General features: G+C 46.5%; 1 protein-coding gene across 1 annotated transcript in view; it reads right to left on the bottom strand.

Moving 5' to 3' along the window:
- The window catches only part of WNT3A (Wnt family member 3A), an 88,202-nt gene extending 68,693 nt beyond the window's left edge, over window positions 1-19,509 (bottom strand). The window contains exon 1 of the mRNA XM_069778376.1: window positions 18,725-19,509. Coding sequence (XP_069634477.1) covers window positions 18,725-18,795 — 71 coding nt within the window. The 5' untranslated portion in view covers window positions 18,796-19,509. The remainder of the gene's footprint in view (window positions 1-18,724) is intronic.
- Between the last annotated feature and the right edge of the window lie 374 nt (window positions 19,510-19,883).

A 19,883-nucleotide genomic window follows, 5' to 3' on the forward strand; every position in this document is an offset into this window, starting at 1 on the left:
TTAGCAGCCCTGAGGCCAGTAACCCTTTCCTAGAGTGGCCAGAACCAGTGGCTCCAGAAGGAAATGTAGGTACCCTGCACAGGACATTTGTGGAACCTTGTTTCCTTGCATGAATCTTATTCTGGTCTTCAATAGCCAGGTGTCACCTTAAGCCCAGAAATAAAAGCCCCCGAATACTTGTCATTAACTATGACAATCCTGAATATTTGGAATATCTCTGTAAATATTGCCTTGAAAAATTCTACTGAAAAATCCTCTTGAACCTTGTTAAGTCTGCGGCCTGATTAACATCCTGTTTTTCACCCCAAAGCTAAAAACTGGCAGGTTCTGCTTCTACCTCAGGACAGAATATAAAACTCACTTTCCAGGGGAAGGGAGGTCATTCACATTTCTTTCTGAGGCCTTTTTGGCATTTGGAGTAGACCTGCCTTCCCATTCAGTTTTCACTTTTTAATGGCAAGCTTTTTCTTTCTCCTGAAGTAACTCTGCAAAGCGGTATCAACTTCAGGGGTTTTATGCACTTAATTGGAAGAGTTGTGCTGTTTGCACCAGAAAGGATTTGGATCTTTTACCTCTTATCTGCAGGCAAAATCACCAAGGAAGGTCAAGGACCTGACAAACACTTCAGGCTTCTCATCAGCCACTCTTAAAATAGGGATAAAAACCTTCCAGACACCAACTGGCATCACATCAATGACATTTGTTGGGTTTTCAGGCACTCAGTCATACCTCCCAACTTTAGCTGTCTAAAAGGTAGGTGTTTAGGCTGTTTCTAGAGTGGATGGAGAGATAGGCAACTCCAGACAGTGATTCATCACATCCACTAAAAAGATACCTATCTCAGGAAGGATGAATCTCCTTCAGAAGATGCCCATCTTTCTAGAGGGAGGTAAGATGATTAGCTTGGATACTTAAGCACTACATGGCTAAAATTAAGTGAGTGAATTCCATTCAGAGGTCTGTTAGGGGAGAGTGCTGTCACCAGAGTACAGATACAACTCCTTGTATGCTGGAAACAGAAGGTGCCCTCAAACTTTCGGAGAAAACCCTGTTTTCGAAACAAGAGTTGTCCCCAGTTGGAGGAACACTTTCTCAAAGATGAATTGAATCTTCCCAATCTGACTTGAAAGGAGATGCCTCAGGATAGCTTGAGTCAGCCAGCCTATGGGATCATCACGAGACAGGGTCCCACCCCATAAGCAAGTGGGGTTTTTTTTTGACTGAAACATTGGGTCCAGTTCCTGGAACATTTTAAAGGCATTTTCCCTTGTTCTGTTACTTAGGCTCGTGCACAGTTATGCTCAGCCTGCTCCTAGGCAAAGCTGTCTATCTCTGCAACCCTGGAAGCTCCCAGACCAGTATGCCAAGAAATGAAATCAAGGTCTTCTCTTCCGAGCTGCTGCCTTCCTCTGTGGCCATTTCCCAGGCCTGTGGGATGTGCGTGTAAAAGTGTTGAGCGAGCACCCAGTGACCTCAAGACAACCTGCAAGCCCTGTGCTCAGCTCACAACCTCACCACCTTTTCTCCACATGGCTCAATAATGTTTTATGTGCCTAACTTCATATCTCCACATGTTTAAACCTCTTCAGGGCTTGGGCTGGCTGTGAGAAATGGGGATATTAATATTATGTCAGTGCCCAGAAGGTCTCTGACGAGGAGGCAGGTAAAGCTTGTGAGGCATCAGTAGACTATCTGCCCATGTTGGCTAAAGTTGGCCGCAAGGATCTCAGGTGGAACTGTTCTTTGCCAAACCAGCGCAGTGGAGTCAAGTTCAGCAAATAATTTCTGGCAAACCAAAAATGCACTAAAATAATTATAATTGGAAATGTAGAAAAGGCAGATTTGGGCGTTTTGTAAAACAGAAGAGTTTGATTTTTTTTTTTTTTCAGGATGGATTCTCAAGGCTACTGAGATTCGAGGCACAGACCCAAGTTACTGGGAGTCAAACCAGGGTGTGAGCCATATGAACATCCATGTGAATGTTCTTACCCTCTGGTATATATGAACCATCTTCTATTTATTGCAGGGTAAGAGCATTCACACGGGCAGTTACCACAGAAAAACTGGCATCTTATTAGTTCACACCCTAACTTACCTCGTGGTAATTTGTTCATGTGCCCATCCCCTAAGGTGCCATTCTCAAAATGAAGTTAGAGGACGCAATGTCCCCTTTATACTCATAGTCAGCAATTTAGTGGTTAGGGCACTTACCCATGGTATGGGAAAATGAGCTTCATAAGTTTCCTCTGCTTGATTTGAAGCAGGGTTTTGAACCCAAGTTTCTCAAATCTCGGTAGCACACCCTAGCCAACAGATTATACTGTTCCACAGAACTACCAAATCAATTATTCACATTGACTGAGTCTTGGCCAACACAGGGGATTCAGCCAGAAACCTCTGGAGCTCAGAGCAGAAGCTCTCAACACCCATAGTATCTGAGACCTGGGTGCAGATCAGGATAGGTAGTATATGAATGGATTTTGCAAATGCTGAAGCCCATTAGGATACACACAAAAGTTCTGCAATTCTGCCTTTGCATGCCCCAAAACCCCATCCAGCACCTAGCCAAGTTTTGCTGCATGTTGTCAGATATATACAAGCCTTAACTGGGTTCCTTCTCTCTCCTGCAATGGGATAGGAGATGGGACTGAGAGATATGCCTGTAATTTACATACATTATTACTGTATGTCCCTGATAGCATGTATAATAATGTGCTATGTATCAGCCCAACACAGGAAAGACTCTCCCTGCTCTCGGGCTTGATCTCAACCTGTGTGACCCAGCTTGGTGCCTGTGCATAGAAAATGAACAGAACTGCCCAGATATTTAAGGATAAACACAAGGCTAAGCAGCACTTTCCTGGCCCAGAATCAAAGTATGAAGCAACTTGCAGGATCAAGACCTACAGGAGCTCAGAGTCTAAGACACGAGACAAAGAGATTGCCACGAAGTCTGCTGAAGTCAAGGGAAGATTTCCCTTGAGTTCGACCTGTCTTTGCAGTAGAAGCTAAAGCTAAGGAGAGGGATATATGCATGCACCTGTCTATGCATATTCATATATATACATAGGCATATGCGTTATATATGTATATAACTACCTTCTTTCATAATAGGTATTTCTTTTCTCCAAAGAATCCTCAAAGTAGTCATTAACTGGACTTTTCTGGGAGATATCACTGGGAGCTGCTAACACCATTCCACCAGGGAAGTGGGTGTATTTCTGCAGCTGTCTTGCTCCTCACAAAACACAAACTGGCCGTTCTCACAAACACGTCATCGCTCTCATTCACTTTATCTTGTGACTCTCTACCAAAATGCCTGCAATGCACAGCCATGCTGTCAGGTGCCTCCCAGGTGAGGGACGCGTGGTATGTGTTGTCCTCGTATGGGAGACAAGCTGTGGCTTGGACCTTCCAAGAACTGCAGCCCTCCACCCTCCTTGACCCTAACGAGAAGGTTCCCTCACTTCATCTCTTCCTCAGTCATACAACGCAATACGTCTGTCAAGAGATTCATGGCATGGCCCACACGCTCCGTGTTCTCCTTCCTCCCACGAATCTCATAGTCAAAATGAGAAGGAAGGGGGAAGAAACACAAGAAGAATGGATGGATTAAAAAAAAAAAAAAAAAAAATGAGAGCAAGGAATTAGTCTGTGAGCACTAAAACTCATGGGCACTGACTTCTCCGTCCTCCTGTCTGGATTTCTGATGTCCAGGGAACATTGTACACACACAAGTATGCATGCACACACATCTGCAGGCTTACTCACATGCACACATGTGCACACACATATGCACGCACACTGCAGCCTCTCCTCTACTTAAGTGCCCATTTTTGTGAGACTTGTGGGTATCAAATACCTTAGAGAACCTCTGCCAAATGAAGCTCATTGAGCTGATGATAGGTTCAAATGTTAATACAGGGACAAACAGACAGGCAGCAGGATTGCTTAAGCCTTGGTTCATGCAGAAACCAGCTGTAAGAGATGGACTAGAGGAGCAAGGTACCTGAGAGCCCTTCCATGAGCCCCTCGCTGCCCCCAGCCTGCCAAGAAGCACATGCCCTGAGGGACATCAGTCCCTTTGCACAAGCTCTCCCTTTACAATTACGGGTCTGCATTTTAAACACACTTTGGAAGGGCCTGAATTTCACAGAGAAGGGGGCCAACACTGGCTAAAAATCACATAAATTACAGCTGAGGTGTCTCCATCTATTCTCTCCTAATAATGAAGTCTAACTTAGCATAGTAGTGCCTAAGGCTAAGTTCATGCCTAACTTAGCACCCAGACAGTTTTAATAGCAAAACCTATGTAGAGACCTGAAGTTTAGGCAGTTTAGAGGGATGTTCACATCACTTCTCTCACTCTTCCATTATACTGATGCCACCATACCCTTCTGGCATCAAAGAAAATCCCAGGCATCTTTCCTGACATCTTTAAGATCAAGGAAATTTGAGATAAGCCAAACTCTTCCTCATTCACAGTAGCAGAAACAGTCTGGGAATTTGAGGACTAGACAGCACAAGAGTGTGAATAAATTTGCACAGATCTTATCAGCAAGGTCAGCAGAACCATAAAAATCTCAAGCTCAGGAGAAGACAATATGAGTTGGTGACTTTTGCTGCAGTGATTTCAGAATTGTGATTGGCCATGAGGGTGGTCTCTGTCACGGTACCTCTGCTTGGCAGCTCATTGCTGGTTACAAAGATCAGTCCAAATTAGTATTTCTTTCACAAATTATGCTTCTGCAAGGGCACTTTTCTTGAATCAGCCTTTGCTTTGTAGGCTAGCACCACAGAAAACCAAAAAAGATAGACTTTTGCAGAAATACAGATTCCTTGTCTATGGGGTCCCACAGCTGTGGGCAGGATGAACATAAGGATTTGGGCATGCTGGAGTTAGAGCATTTGACCTAACCCTGTTCATCCAGAAGTCAGGCACCCAACTAGTCATCTTGGTTCTCTTGATCACCAACATAGAGAGACCGGCTGCTACAGAGAGAGTCATTGCATCCAAAGATTGACATCAAAGATAGGTCTGATGAATCATAGTGAGGAAGTGCCAGCCTTCATTCATTGACTAGAAAGGGAGCTTAGATGACTACCTCAGATGAGATGTCCAGCTCTGAGATGGAGTATGACGAATCCTGCTCAGCATGGCTGCAATGCGTAAGCATTATGTACATCTCTACGATAACGTGAACGAACCTAAACTCTTCACTCATGGTCTCTGTCGTACTGACTCACATATGTCCAGCTGCCCTGGCTGTTATCCTCACCCCAGTGTTGGGTTTTTTTTGAAACAGTGAGTCAAAGGTAACTCCAGCACAGCTTTTCCTCCTGTACCTCAATGACCCCACACTGTACATTGAAATGGGATGTGTGTGGCCTGCCTCTGCCAGAGACTGTGGGAAACTGTCTTGTTTTCCAGCTTTCTGGTTCTCATCCATCCAGGTCACCAAGCTATTTGTTTAGGCTTGTGGAGGGCAGAGAAGGGATATGACGAGAGGTCCCATGTCCTAAGCATGGGCTTTAGCCCCTGAGTTATCTTTTTCCCCTGGTTTTTCACAGAGGCTGCAATCATTAGACAGCCAAGGTCTTGCATATTGCCCTACCCTTCTTGTACTAGAGATGGACAAAACCGGGCTCTTGTATGCAAGAATCCAAACAAGAGCCTGTATTGCCCTATTTCTGGAGTTTACATGCAGGACAGAACTTCTCAATTTATTCTCTCTGAGTACCAGTGTCAGAGGCAACAGGAGCCAACCCTAGAATCACTGTTGGTGGCAAGACACGACCACTATATCTGTGGCTGTAAATATATGCTAGACTGTATAACCCTTGAATTAGTTTCTGCACTACAGTTCGGAGACAGTTTTGGTAAACACGACAGTTTAATTGTAATTTTAGTGGAGCTGTTAGAAAGCTGTACTGACAAGACACTGTATTATGACTGAGCTTGAACCTTTCATTCACCAGGAGACTGAGACGACACATTGCGTCAGCAGGACAGATGGACTCAATGCTCGTTTCTATCACAGACTTCCCTTATGCCTGTGGGCAAGTTGCATCAAGGATTTCAGTGGCCTCTGAATTAGCATTTCCCTGTCTGATTCCCAATCTTCTGCTAATGTGTCTTATCTATTCTCTTTCAACTCAGTTGTTTGCCCCATCTGTCTGGATGGTATACTCTTTCAGGCAAAAACTTGTTCCCACTGTGCCCTTAGTCTTCTGTTGTAAGTGACTTTTAGGTTTTGTAATCAATCCACTAATATCCATGACCCATCCTGTTAGAAAAAGGCTGTGATCCAGTAAGTTCCTTCCTTATCCAGATGATATTCTTGTTAGTAATGACTCAGTGCTAACAACCTCTTATATCCATTACTTCTTCACAATTCTGATTTAGGTATATTTAAACCAGCCTGGGGCACATGAGGATGCATAAGATGGTTTCTGGATTGAATGATTTAATGAGGGACGGTAGAAGCTGTTATACCTATTATTGCAAACCTACAGTGGGATGCATCTCAACTAACCTAACGTGTCTAATAGTTAGACAGCTAAATCTGTGCTCCTTAACTTCTCTCTACAGCATGTGAGGAGAAATAAGCACTTCAATAAAAGCAACAGAGCTAACTCGCTTTTCCTCACATACAGCATGAGCTAAGGGTATTCACAGACCAGTCACTGCAATCCACTGGCAAGGGGCAGCTCAGTAAAATCAGTTAATTGATCAGGTTGTAGCAATTGCAGTCAATAAGTCTAAGGTATAAAGCAAGAATTATGTGTCTAAATAGTCTTGCAATTCAGAAGAAGGACTTGGGGGTGTTGGTTGACGAGAAGCTCAACAGGACCTGGCAATGTGTGCTTGCAGCCCAGAGAGTCAACTGTATCCTGGGTCACATTAAAAGCAGTGTGACCAGCAGGTTGAGGGAGGGGATTCTCCCCCTCTGCTCCGCTCTCATGAGACCCCACCTACAGTACTGTGTCCAGCTTGGGGGTCCTCAACATTAGAAGGACGTGGACCTGTTGGAGTGAGTCCAGAGGAGGGACACGAAGATGATCAGAGGGCTGATCCTATGAGCCCATAGGAGAGGGCTCTCAAGAAGACAGGCTGAGAGGGTTGGCGTTGTTCAGCCTGGAGAAGAGAAGGCTCCAGGGAGACCTTAGAGAAGCCTTCCAGTACCTAAAGGGGGACTACAGGAAAGATGGAAAGGGACTCTTCACAAGGACATGTAGTGATGGGACAAGGGGTAATGGCTTTAAACTGAAAGAGGGTAGATTTAGATTAGATGTAAGGAAGAAGTTCTTCACTGTGAGGGTGGTGAGGCACTGAAGCAGGTTGCCCAGAGAAGCTGTGGATGCCCCATCCCTGGCAGTGTTCAAGGCCAGGTTGGATGGGGCTTTGAGCAACCTGGTCTAGTAGAAGGTGTCCCTGCCCATGGCAGGGGGTTGGAACTAGATGATCTTTAAGGTCCTTTCCAACCCAAACCATTCTATGGTTCTATGATTCACTTCTGTCCTTTTCCACTTAAGCCTGTTGTTGTTTTGTCTGAGCACTTCCACCAGCAAATCTTTCCAGATGGTGACCAAACCACACCTCTGCTAATGCTGCAGCAAAACAGCTTTCAAGCCCTGGAGATCAAGCTGCCACTTTCTTTTTCTGTAGATTTACACTATTTGTAAATGGGAGCATACCCAGGCCTTGAAAAAAATCAGCAGACTTTGTTCAAGCCAGCTGGTGAATGAGCTAGGCTGGACTGAGCTTCCCAGTCCCTGGATCCCTCACTGCCAGAAAATAATAGACAATATCAACACACACCTCAAAACACCTTTAGTCCATCTTCACATCTTCAGAAGGGTACTGTTCGCAGAGCCTTTAGGACAGCTCTCTACCACCATTACAAAGCCAATCCACAAGGAGAGGCAGCACTCCTGTGGTGTGCAGGATCAAATGAGGTACCCAGCTCTCCTGGTCTGGATCGGTAAGACGAATTATTTCATGACAAATGCATCCAGGCTGCTCTTCCCATGGAAGAATGTGCAAGAAATTGATACTTCAAAAGAATTCCCTTCGAACACCCTTCTGAGATATCGGATTTTTGCTCAGCTATTCTATCCATATGTGGAATGCAATGCCAGGACTTCAAGTGATGTTTTTTAAAGGTAATTTGGTCACTAAAGATGTAAAGCAACACCCACCAGGATTTTCAAAAGGGTCTTCCAATGGAAGTATCCTCTTTCAATATTCTACATGTCTAGGTAGATCATAAAATGCCTAGATGCTCCTAGTCTTTAGGACTGTATTCAAAGAAAAAAGAAAAGAAAAAGAAGCTGGATTCATCTGTCTAAAAGGAGATATCTTAGTCTGACCTAGTCATCCAGGATCCTCTTGCAGGCAATGGTGAGAAAACTGGCACAGCTGGGATGTGATTCATCTCATCCAAAAGTAAATGTCTAACATACGTCAGATGAGTTGCATCTTATTTCTCGCCAATAACTCTGAAGGAAACTTGGCTAGAGACTGCTAAAGTTGCAAGATGATTCTCCCTCCAGATGGGATAGGAATCAAACCTGGATCTCCCCAAAACCAGCATTACGCAGATTTTTATGCCTCTAAAGGACCTGTGGGTCTCCCAGTAAAATCTACAAATCTGTCCAGCAAGAGCTTAGACTGTCCCATTTCTTCCTGGCTACTGTAGGCTCGTAAAAAAATGGAAAGGCTCCCTTAAGTGTGTCCCTCAGCCTGCAAAGGATTTAGAGTTGCTTTCTGTCATGCCACATAACACTGTCTAGCAACAGGCTCTATTGTTGTTCTTCTGGGGGCAGAGGGACAAACTGAATGGTAGGCTTGGCAACTGTTCAAGGAGTTTCATTCCTGCCTTCCCACCCCTTAGTAAATATCTCTATTAGACAAGGTGCACCCTTTTGGAATCAGAAGAAACTCCTGCTCTGCTCAGTGCTGTTTGGCTTCATTTCACAGGCTTGGCTGTAGCAGAGATGGGCTCTGCCTTTTCTCGCTGCTCCGTCCCACAACGTACGCTCTGTTGAATAACAGCGACTTCCTTGGAAACCTGAATGTGCATAACCTCTGCCATAAACCCGCATATTCCAACAGAAAAGTAGAGGAAATACAAACCTGGAAAGTGATATTAAGAGCTAAAGGCTGGGAAAAGAGAAAAGGGTTTGATTTCAGAGAACTGAAAGTAAAACAAAGTCAGAGGAATTCTCCGAAATGCAAATACAACTCCTGCATCAAAAAGAGTGACTGTGTCCTCTGCTCAGATAACTGTCATGATAGGGAAGCAAGAAAGCCATTTTATATCTCTTTTAAAAAAGTTTTGAGGTGAAGTTCTATTACAAGCTTGACTCAGTGACTTGTGGATGTGGTTGGAGGATGGTGGGAGACTCTGGATGTGTTTGAGGATAAGGAGCACTGGGAGGATGTATTTGTGCTCTGGAGCATACTGGATTAGAGGCAGGATTAGATATGTTACAGAGAAAGCTGCAAAACAGTCAAACTGCGTAGGCTTTCAGCAGCTACGCTGAGACATGACAAACTATAAATTGGTGTGAATTTGCTGAGGAGAGGGGTGGCCTAGAGGTTTTCAGGACTCGCCTGCATGGCGTGCACATTCCTGCAATAGCATACCATGACTGCACCCATTCCAATACACCAATGAGCACTGCACACTACGGAGCTTGTTAAAATACAGGAAGAAGATGGAGAAAAAGTCCATGACTTGATTTTAACCATGAGAAATTACGGCAGGCAATAGGAATTAGAGCTCGTCTTTTAACAGCTAGGAAATAGGTAAATAAGCAGACTCTCAAAGGGGATTCCCTGTCTTGGGTATAATCTGACTAAACCTGGATGACAGCGGTGGAGAAGTCTCTGAGCTGGTTGCCTTAACTCCTCCGTAGTCTCAGAGGATTTAAGCAGTCAAGCTCAGTCAAAGGACCGAGACATGAATTGCACCATAAGAAAGTGCCCATTTCTCCCCAACAATGAGAGGATCCAAGACCACCTGGCTTGGATGGAGACATCTAAACTGCAGACACGTAATGGGTAAAATGAATTCCACCCCAAGGCTTTGCTCAGTTGCCTGCAGATAAGCATCAAATGCCACTGAGATGCTCTAGGGTTTTCTTGACCGGCCTCCATCTGCTGCTGAGAAATGTCATCAGTGGACTGTATACAATCCCTGCCAGGCCTCTGAGGACAACCAGGATGCCATCAAGCGTCTTAACTGGAAGTAGAACCTATGCATGGGCTCCTGATGGGAACCTGGCCATCCTCCTTTCTGGACTAGCGGTCTTTCCTGGAAGACAGGCCTAACTGAACACTAGGGCTGATGCATGGCAACCAGGAGAGTTTCCAAACCTGTGATAGACATGAGGCCAGGCCAGAAATGTGAGGGTCTGCCATGATCTGAGCTCTAGGAACCCCTGAGGCACCCTCCAAGGCTTCTAGACAAACCTGCTCCAATACACTTTGAGCCTACAGAGCCCCTGTGGAAGAGGAGAAATGACCATCCAGGACACCTGGGATGCCTTGAGAGGCCTGTGATGTGAGAAAGAAAAAGAGAAAAGCATTTCACACCAATAGAGTGTGGAGGAATATCCATGTTGGAAAAGAGTAACAGCATCCCTGCTAAGAATTGTCACTCTACCAGTGAGTCTCTACAAAGCATAACTGACTATTATTTATACCAGAACAGAAACTGTGATGAGAAGACCAAGGACACCTTGAACTCCTTTGATGGCCCAGGCTCTACAAATGCAAAACATCTCTGGGTATCAGCAACATCCAAGTGGGAAGGGGACTGTGAATATGCAGGTGACAAACAAGGAAAAGAGGCAAACAACATCTTTGTGATGCATAACGCTCTCCCCTGGTTTGCAGGCTGTTTTTAAAAGCAGTGCCCTATGTTAGGAGTTCAGAACAAGGGAGTTAATGTATCAGTTCTTCTTCCCTCCCCTTGCTTTTCGCGAGTACCGGTAGAATTTGGAGTGAACTGATGAACTGATGAATTTTTACATGTTGTGCTAAGATGATAACAGGACTCTAAGGAAACCTTGCCACTTTTAAAGGGACAGAAGGGGAGAGAAGCATTATGAATGGCCCAGGCTAGATGGAAACAGTTGGCATAGACAGTTTCAGGAGTGGCTTTTGTGCAACACCAACCCTGGGCCTGATCCAGCAAAGTCCTGGTGGTTATATCATAGGAGGGCTCCTGCCCTTAGAGGCTTTCCTGAGTATTCCTCTCCTTTCAGTATTAAGCCCCACTGACCTATCTTGGCTCTTACGAAGCCTGGGCCTTCATTTGGCTCTCAGTGGTGTCAGCAAAGCAGAGTCGGGTTTAGTGAGACAGGATGGGAACAGCTCTTACTGCAGCCTTGGGGCTGTGCCCCATCCAGCCTTAGCTGAACATGTGGACAAGACATACGTGCTCTGGCCAATACTTCCCCCCCCTGCTATTTCCCCTTCCTTTCCACTATATTTCAATGGTTTTAACTGGCACCATCACCCCAGCATGAGCCACCACCTGACTGGGCAGAAAGCACTGAGCTCCACATCACCAGAAGACGGCGGGTGCCTATTCTGAGCCCTGAAAGCCCTTCTGCTTTGCACCAATGGTCTCCAGACCCCCTGCAGAGTAAGATCATGAGTCCAGTCCTGCTCCGGGAAGGAAATTTCAACACGGATGTTGGTGGGAGTAGGACCGGTCCATCCCTGCTCGCAGGAGGCCCTGGGGATGAGGCTGCCTGCTCATCACACAGCCAACTGCGTTCATCGTACCACATACAGCTCAGCTGCCCAAACGGAGCATCTGTGACTCAGAGCCCGGAGGATTTCCCCTGTGACACGCTTGTGCAATACTTGGGAAGTGCTGTCATTACGCCCAATAAAACCCTTTGAAATGCGGCCGGGCTATTTGAATTATGCGCAGGAGGAACACAAGCGCAAATGCTGAGCAAGGGGGAAGCGGGGGCATCAAGTCATGGTTGTCCCGTTGGGCTTTTCTTGCGCTCCCATACAGGCAAAGCAAAAACATGCGTTCCTCGGGAGGCCTGGCACAGAACAGCCTCCTTTCCCTGCTGCTTTGCACCTGTGCTAAGCACTAGCGATGAGGGAAGAGGTGCAGAGACTAGCAGTCCCTGTCTGGAAAAGCAGCAGCATTGCTGCAGGGCTGGAGTTGAGTTGGCTCATCCCAGTTGCAGGAAGAGGGATGCAAGCAGGAAAAGGATCCCATAGATTTGGGATGGAGATTCCAGTGAATCAGCCTTGTTTCCCCTGGCACAATCAGTAATCCCTGACTTTTCTTTCCTAGGAGAGACCACAGACTCACAGCAAAAGTCAAGGCTCCTCCAGCCTGACCCTTTAGAGGGAACAGTCAAAAAGTCTTTTTTGGCCAACAGAAAGCAGGGCTATGGCCATCCCCCTGTTCCAACTACTCTACCCACAGCAGGCCTAGCTGTAGAGCTGAGTTTGGAAAAAGAAATGTCATGTGCACAAGTGAAATGGCTCATCTAGGTGGCACAGGAGCTCAGAGAGGAGAACAGGACTCGCCTTTTTAATTAATTTCATTAATGTCTACTGCCCCTGAAGCAGACACTTCTTTACCCTGCCGTGGTGCTGTGCACTGCAATAGCACCCGAGGACATGGGGCTTGTGCAGAAAGGTCTTTAGAAAGAAGGAAAGGCTTGACTTCCCTCGGTGAACCGGACAACCGAGTGTCTCGATGCTACACCCAGCCCTGCTGTAGGTTTATATTGCATGGTCCAGGGCAGGGCCTTTAAATTCTTCTATCTCTGCTTACCCAACTGCAAAATAGGAATAAAAAACATCCTCTCCCTTCCTGGGCACACATCAGAGCTTAAGCCATGTTAGTAGGTGCTCAAGGGTTTTCAGGTGAGAAGTCTTAGAGGTGTTCAAATGTCTGTAAAGGACTTATTTTGCCTCTGGGGCTGCCTGAAAAGGGCTGGGGAGCAAAATGATTCACTTTTCCTTATCTTAGTTAGGAAAGGCTTGCTTCTTTGAAGCAATGCCTTCCTTCAATGCTTTGAATATCAAGTTGCTGATTTTCAGGTTAACTTAAATAATAAAGTCCTCTTAAAATTGAAAGAAAAAAAACAATAAATATGTAGCAGAACCACACAATTTAATAAAATGAGTCTAAAATCTGAGCAGGTGAGGGCTGTTCTTTAGAACACACTGTTCTCTCTGGGAGAGTCCCCCCCTCCCCGTGTTTGAAACAGGGGCTTCTTGCAAAGACCTTGCAAAATTTTCAGTTCCTGCCGTGAGAAAGGCTTCTTGTGCAATCTTGGTCCAGTCATTTAATCCCACCAACACAGCTCCTCCATGCCTGGACTATGCCAGGAGCAACATAAATACCATTAGAATCTGTTTCTCCAGTCCTACCACAAAAAAAAGGACCTGGGAAAATACTTCCCTTACCCTTGGCACACTGTACCCTATGCATGGACCAGGCAAGGGCTGTTCCTACCACTTACACCTACCCAGCAAGATCCCCTCAACCCAGTTGTCCTCTATCCCCATTGCTGCTTGGGTGCAAATCACCCACGCTGTGCTCCGGAAAATCCAACCTGGTGGGCGAGTTGTTATCTGAGAATAGGCTAAAACATCATTCCTTGATTACACGCTGCCTGGCAAAACAGGGCCACGAAAGATGCTGTTGTAACGTAGATACATGTATATAAAGGCAATTCCCAAGCCTTGGGGCAAGGGTGGGAGAGGGCTGCATGTACGGGGATTGCACTGGGGATGGCTGAAATGCAGCCACCTCTGCAGAGGAGCACAACAGCTCTTGAACATCGCAACCCACCGCAGCAGCGGAGGCAATGAGGATGAATGCCATCGCCTCGGAAATGTCAAAATCCTCCACTCCAGCTACTCGAGCAGAGGAGAAGTGGGTAGATGCAATTCATATTTCCGAGCTCTAGAGATTGTTTTAGGAGCTCTGGTGCCAAGGCGCATGGCTCACGCTGTCCCTTGGGTGACCTTCCACGGCTCTGCCTCCCTCCTGGCTAACGAGGGATGATCATCTCTCACTTAACACGGTTGCTCTCTGCCAAACCTAAGGTTTGCTTTCTCAACTGCGGCGCCTGCCAAGACTCAGCTTGGTTCTCCAGGATTTGTAACAAAAGGAGAAGCGGGTTTCTCATGGGATCCAGAACCTGGCCTGGCTTTCACCCACCCTGGTGTAAATCAGGGGCTGTTCCACCAGCCCCGAGGGGGACAGATCCCAGGAGAGACCTGAACCAGAGCACAAGCCAGGAATTTATCCGTGCACTGCTCTTATTGCGGTGATGCCATCAAACTCTGACAGGGACACGTTCAAGTGTTGCACCTGCGTGCTGCGGGAGTAATGCCACCGGGTTGCTTGTCTTTCTGTTGGCAAGGCTCCCTCCCGCCCTGCTCCCACGCACTTACATTTCCTGAATCGCAAAAAATAGAGATGGAAACATCTTTTAGGTCGCTTTCTCCAGCCCTCATGGGCTGTGAAGTGGCTACTGTAGGATATCATGGGCTTTGGCCACCTTCATCCTACGTGGATGCTTCAACCAATAGAGCTTCTGTGACCAGTCTTGGGGAATAAGCAATAAGAAGCCAAGAGCAACCACAGGTCACAGCCGGGAAAATATTCCTAACACACATCCTTCACGTCCACTTTCCAAACACCAGCCTGGCATCTCCGGTAACACTGCATTCACTCTGCCACTACTGGTTATGGCTTATCCCCTTGCCCAGTTCGTTATGGGGCCGATCTCATCCCACCCCACTTAGGATGTGCTACAGGTGTGACAGAGAGCAGCAGAGGAGACAGAAGCTCCCCCACGACCCACGGGACAGAGGAAGGGACACACACCGCTGCCCAAAGGGATGCCACCACGTGAGGTCCCAGCCGGTGCCTATCTCCTCCCAAGAGACGTCCTCCTCCTCCAGCCCCTCTCCAGGCACGTGCTTCAACTATCTGCATCCCTCAACATGCACCAAGCTGCCTCGCTCCCCGGGAAGAACGACGTTTGAGATGCCAGCCGGCAGGTTTCTCCCACGGTGACGAGGTCTGCCTGTACTTCTAATGCAGCCCAGCGATCCCCTCCCGTGACCATCTCCCTATACCACCTTCCTGGGCTACAGGAGGTTAAGATCCCCAAGCACTGAAGCTCTGTGTTAATTTTTATTGCTGTTTTTTTTCTTGCTGAACCAAACCCTTCTCCCTTCTGAATCATTTCTGCACTCTGGCTGTCCTCTGACCAAGTCAGGCCTCATGCCACTAATCAAAAAATAAAATAAAATGCTTTTCCCGTTCCACCTGCAGTCAGCCAAGGTAGTGCAAGTTAGCTGGAAAAAGTTTTAATTTTGGTCGTGCTGCTACTGTGACTCCACATGGACCCCAGGCCCCACAGGACAGGGCACAGGTTACATTTAAACCTCCCCCACCCATGAATTCTGCTTCTGAATTTCCTAACTCTTCCTTCACTCACTCCTGTCTCTTCTTTATTTTTTTAAAAACAAACCAAAAAATGAACAGCACCAACATTTGAAAAAAAAAAAGCCCACATTTTTGCTCTTAATCTGGCCCCCTGGGTGTGGAAGAGCCTGTTGCTGCTACCAGTAGCTCCTTGAGGTTGAGCGGCGCAATGCTGCGCTGCGTTGGAGAAGGTCCCACGGGGTTACTCTACCACAATAAATCACGCCAAGCGCATCCCTAAAAACTTGCCGCATCAGTCCCAATGGGAACCGGTGCCCTCTTCTATTATTTTTAAACCATTATTTTTAAAGCCTATTTCATCCCTCTCTGTAAATATGTTATTTGGCAGTTTTCTGTTTTCAAGAAGCCCCCATAGCTTCCCCCCGCCATCGTTGCCGAAAGGACGTGGACGGAGCGCGGGAGCATCGCTGCTCCGGGGGATCTTTTCCCTTTTGCTCCACTGAACTTTTTCCGAAGGTACCGCACATCTTGGTCTGCGCGGAGCCCACCCAGCACTGCGTGGCCTGATCTTAAACAGGTGCCCCTATACCATGGTGGGAACAGCAATTTAAACAGCTCAGCCAAGTAAGGAGGTTTCTTTAGAATTAGACCGAAATTACAGTAAGAGACACATGCCACTTGCTCCCCCTGACAAATACACACTTGATGTTTCCCCTAATTTCTTTCCTTTGGGAGGATAATTAACCGAAACCTACAGGAGAATATCTTTTCTCAGTCCCTGCTTTTGCTCAAATTGCCTTGAAGCTGAAAGCAGGGTAAGTATCCATAGCTCTGTGTGCTTTAGGATGAGCTTACGCTTTAATTAGAAACTATTATTTGTAGGGGGCACAATTTGGGGATGGTAAATTACAGATTTGCTGCTGCAAGCCATCAAGTCGCTATGAGGTAATATAGGGGAGGCTTTAAAGAGAGATGGTTGAGATAAGATGTTTGTTACTTGAACTACCAGACTAAAAAATTCCTGGCCCTCTCTGTAGTCCCTTCAAAAATCAAAACGGACCAAAACTGCCCAAAAAGAAAGAAAAGAAGAAAATGAAATTAGAATAAAGCAGCATGATCCATTTGCTAAATCAGCTGGTTTGGAAGCAGACTGGGAGAAAAGAAACTGCCCTGCCCATACTGGGATGTGCACTGAGGGACCCCTCCAGCCCCCCAGTCGCCTTCTCCAGGGCTGTCCCCCAACTCCGGCCATGGGGTTTATAAATCGCTCGAAGATAAATAAAGAGGGAAAGGGTGGAGAGGAGGTGAGGGGGAATTTCGGCAGCCAATGTCACAGCACCCGGCCTCTCCTCCGAGCCCCCCACCCCAATCAAACCCTCCTTTGCATTTCCATGCCCTGAGGGGGATTTGCTCTTTTTTTTTTTTTTTTTGCGAAAGAAACGTCTCAAACCGCTGGGCGGCTAAGGGAAAGGATGGGGGGGGGGGGCAAGAAAAAAAACCCCAACCCCCCAAAAGTCACCCCTACGCTCCCCCTGCACACACCTGAAGCCCCAGTTTGGAAAAAGACCTCCAGTTCTTCTTTCCCTGGCTTTTTTTTACCATCACCCCCCCCCCCGACAGCCGCTTCTCCGGGGCTGCGGGGACCGGGGGGGGGACACCCGGCCTGCCCTCCTCTCCCCTCGGTGGGTGACAAGGGAATATTTCTGTTGGTATTAGAGGAATGCGTTTCCTTCTCCAATCAGGAATGCGAGCCGAGTTTCTAATTATAAGTTAGATGGTGGCTGGGAATAAAAGATTGCTTTTTAATGACTCCCGTCCAGGTGCTCTTTCTGCCTGTCTTCCCAAGAACCCATTTGCATTTTATTGCTTTTTTTCTCCCATCCCAGCGAATTCCCTGCTTTCAGACATACCTGAAATAGTTGGAGAGGCTGCCTTCAACACCCTCACCTCTGCAACGCGGCCGCGGGCGGGAGGTACCGCACCCGCGGAACCCCGCTAACACCCCTCCGCAGGTTGGGGAGGGGGAAAGCAGAGATTAAACGCACTTAAAAAAAAAAATTAATTAATTACCATTCGCCCATTCGCTTGCCTTTTTTTTTTTTTTTTTTTTTGCACGCTTCTGAGTTATTTACGGTCCGCGCAACCCGGCTTCTACCTCCGCGGGTGCGGAGCTGGCAGCTTTTTACCCGGGGGTTTAAGGGGGTTGGGGGGGGTGTCGGGGTCCGCACCCGCGCAACCGGAGGCAAAGCGCGGAGCTCCGCCGGGTTTGCTCTGCGCCTCCGCGTAAGGACGCGCGGGTTCTGCTCCGCGCTTCTTACGCGCTCGCCCGCCTGCAGAGCAGGAGCCTTCCTTGCGTTAGGGCTTCCCTGAGCCCAATTACCTCCGCGGGGGTAATTAGAGCAGATCTTGCAGTTACATGCCTTACCCAGCACCATTTGCTTTTTTTTTTTTTTTTTTTTTGTGGGGGAGAGAGAGAAAAGCCTCTTAAAGGCGTAGGGTGCAAAGCGCGGAAAAAAAAATAAAAAAAGAAAAAACAAACAAACAAACAAACCAACCCCAGGAGCTGCAGCGCGGACCAAAAAAAAAAAAAAAAAAGGGAAAAAAGTGCGTTATCCCGAGGGAAGGGGGGTGCGCAGGTCCCCGCCGATCTTGCGCGGGGCAGCTCCGCGGCAGCGCCGGGCACTTCTCCCCCAGCCCCGTCTCTGCTCCCTGCTCTGCCTTTCCAGAACCTGACCAGGTTGTTCTGCCTCCTCTCACCTCCTTTTTTTTTTTCCCTCCTTTTTTTTTTTTTCTTTCCCCCTAAATATTCCTTAAAGCGAAGCGGGGGGGGGGTAAGTTTTCATCCTTTCCCCCCTTCCTTCCACCTGACTAGCTCGAAATCACCTTGAAATGCTCATGTCAACTTGTATCATTATCTCTTTAATTCAGGCAGCGCCTTTTGTTCTTCACAGGAGAGGATCAAAGCACTTAAAAAAAAAAAAATAACTTTCCGATCGCTCTCGCTCGCTCTCTCTCTTTTACAGTAGGAGAAGGAGAGATCAGGTATAACCCAGTCAAAATAAACAAAGTGAATGCATAAATAAAAGAGGTGAAATGCAGGTTCTAAGAACTTGCTGGCGCTGGAACAATCCCACCTCTTTAGCTGAGTGGCAACGAAAGGAGAATTTCAAGTCATCTTAAGCGCAGGGGTTGCAGAGAAAACAGAGGAGGGGAAAAATAAATGAAAATGAGAGAAAAAAAAAAAGAAGAAGAATAAAACTTACCACCAGATTGGGTAACTTGACAGAGCCTGACTCAACCCACAAAGAAACAGGAAATATCCAAAAGAGGCCATTGATGAAAAGTTGTCTTTCTTTTTTTTTTTTTTTTAACCAGAGTTGCCAAAAACCTTCCTTTCTTCTGAGGCAGGATGATTATTTTAATAATAATAATAACAATAATTTAAAAAAAAAAAGTCAAATGAAGTGAACTCAACCCGACCAGGTAAATCCTCTCTTGCTTCCTCTACTACTCTCAAGGAAAAAAAAAATCTCAGAGAGGTAAAAAACTCTTCTCTCAGCCAAGACACTGAAGGCAAATATTAAAAAAAAAAAAAAAAAAAAAAAAAGTTTGAAGTAGCTCTCTTAAAAAGGACCCAATCAGCACTTATTGCCAAAGGGAGAATTCTGATGCTTTGGCTTGTTCTGTCAATCAGGAGCGCGAAGTCAGGAATGAGCTAATTGCAAGGAGATAGTGTTTTAATACTCATTAGGGGGCACGTTGGCCCACAAGCCAAGGGATAAAATGTAGTTTTAAAAAGGGGAAGGAAGATTTAGGGGGTTTAAATAGACAGGGGGGACCCCTGTGGATTTGGGTAGCTATAACAACCTGCCCGGATTTCACTCCCTGGGTCGAAGCTACTAAAATGCAAAAAAAAAAAAAAAAAAAAGGAAAAAAAGTGTGAAGGGTTGTTTTTTTTTTTTAATTATTATTTTCTTCATTTGCTCTTTCTTGTCATTCTGTCTTCTTCTCAAATCCCCGTTTCCTCACAGTGACGGTCGGGACGCATTTGAACTAACTTTCTAGAAACTTTCAGTTGGTTCTTTTTTTTTTTTTTTTTCCTCCTTTTTTCATTAAAAAAAAAAGAGGATTTACACCCAGACATGCACGCACACACACAGCCACGCACACCCCCACAGCCACGCACACCCCTTCCCCACCAGTCCAACCAGCCAGCTACCCAAGAGCTCCACTGAAGACATCTGCTAAGAAATCAACTTCTTCCATGCAAATCTCAGTAAGGCTCATCCAGATCATCTCACAATTTGCAGGAGTCCCAGCCCCGGACTTTGCGAAGGCGCTGCTGCAAACGACTTCATCCACCAGATCCACCCCACAGGGCACTAGTAATTGATCTCTTTTTTAATTTCTCTCTCTACAGAT

Source organism: Haliaeetus albicilla, chromosome 2, assembly GCF_947461875.1.
Source record: "Haliaeetus albicilla chromosome 2, bHalAlb1.1, whole genome shotgun sequence".
Classification (NCBI taxonomy): domain Eukaryota; kingdom Metazoa; phylum Chordata; class Aves; order Accipitriformes; family Accipitridae; genus Haliaeetus; species Haliaeetus albicilla.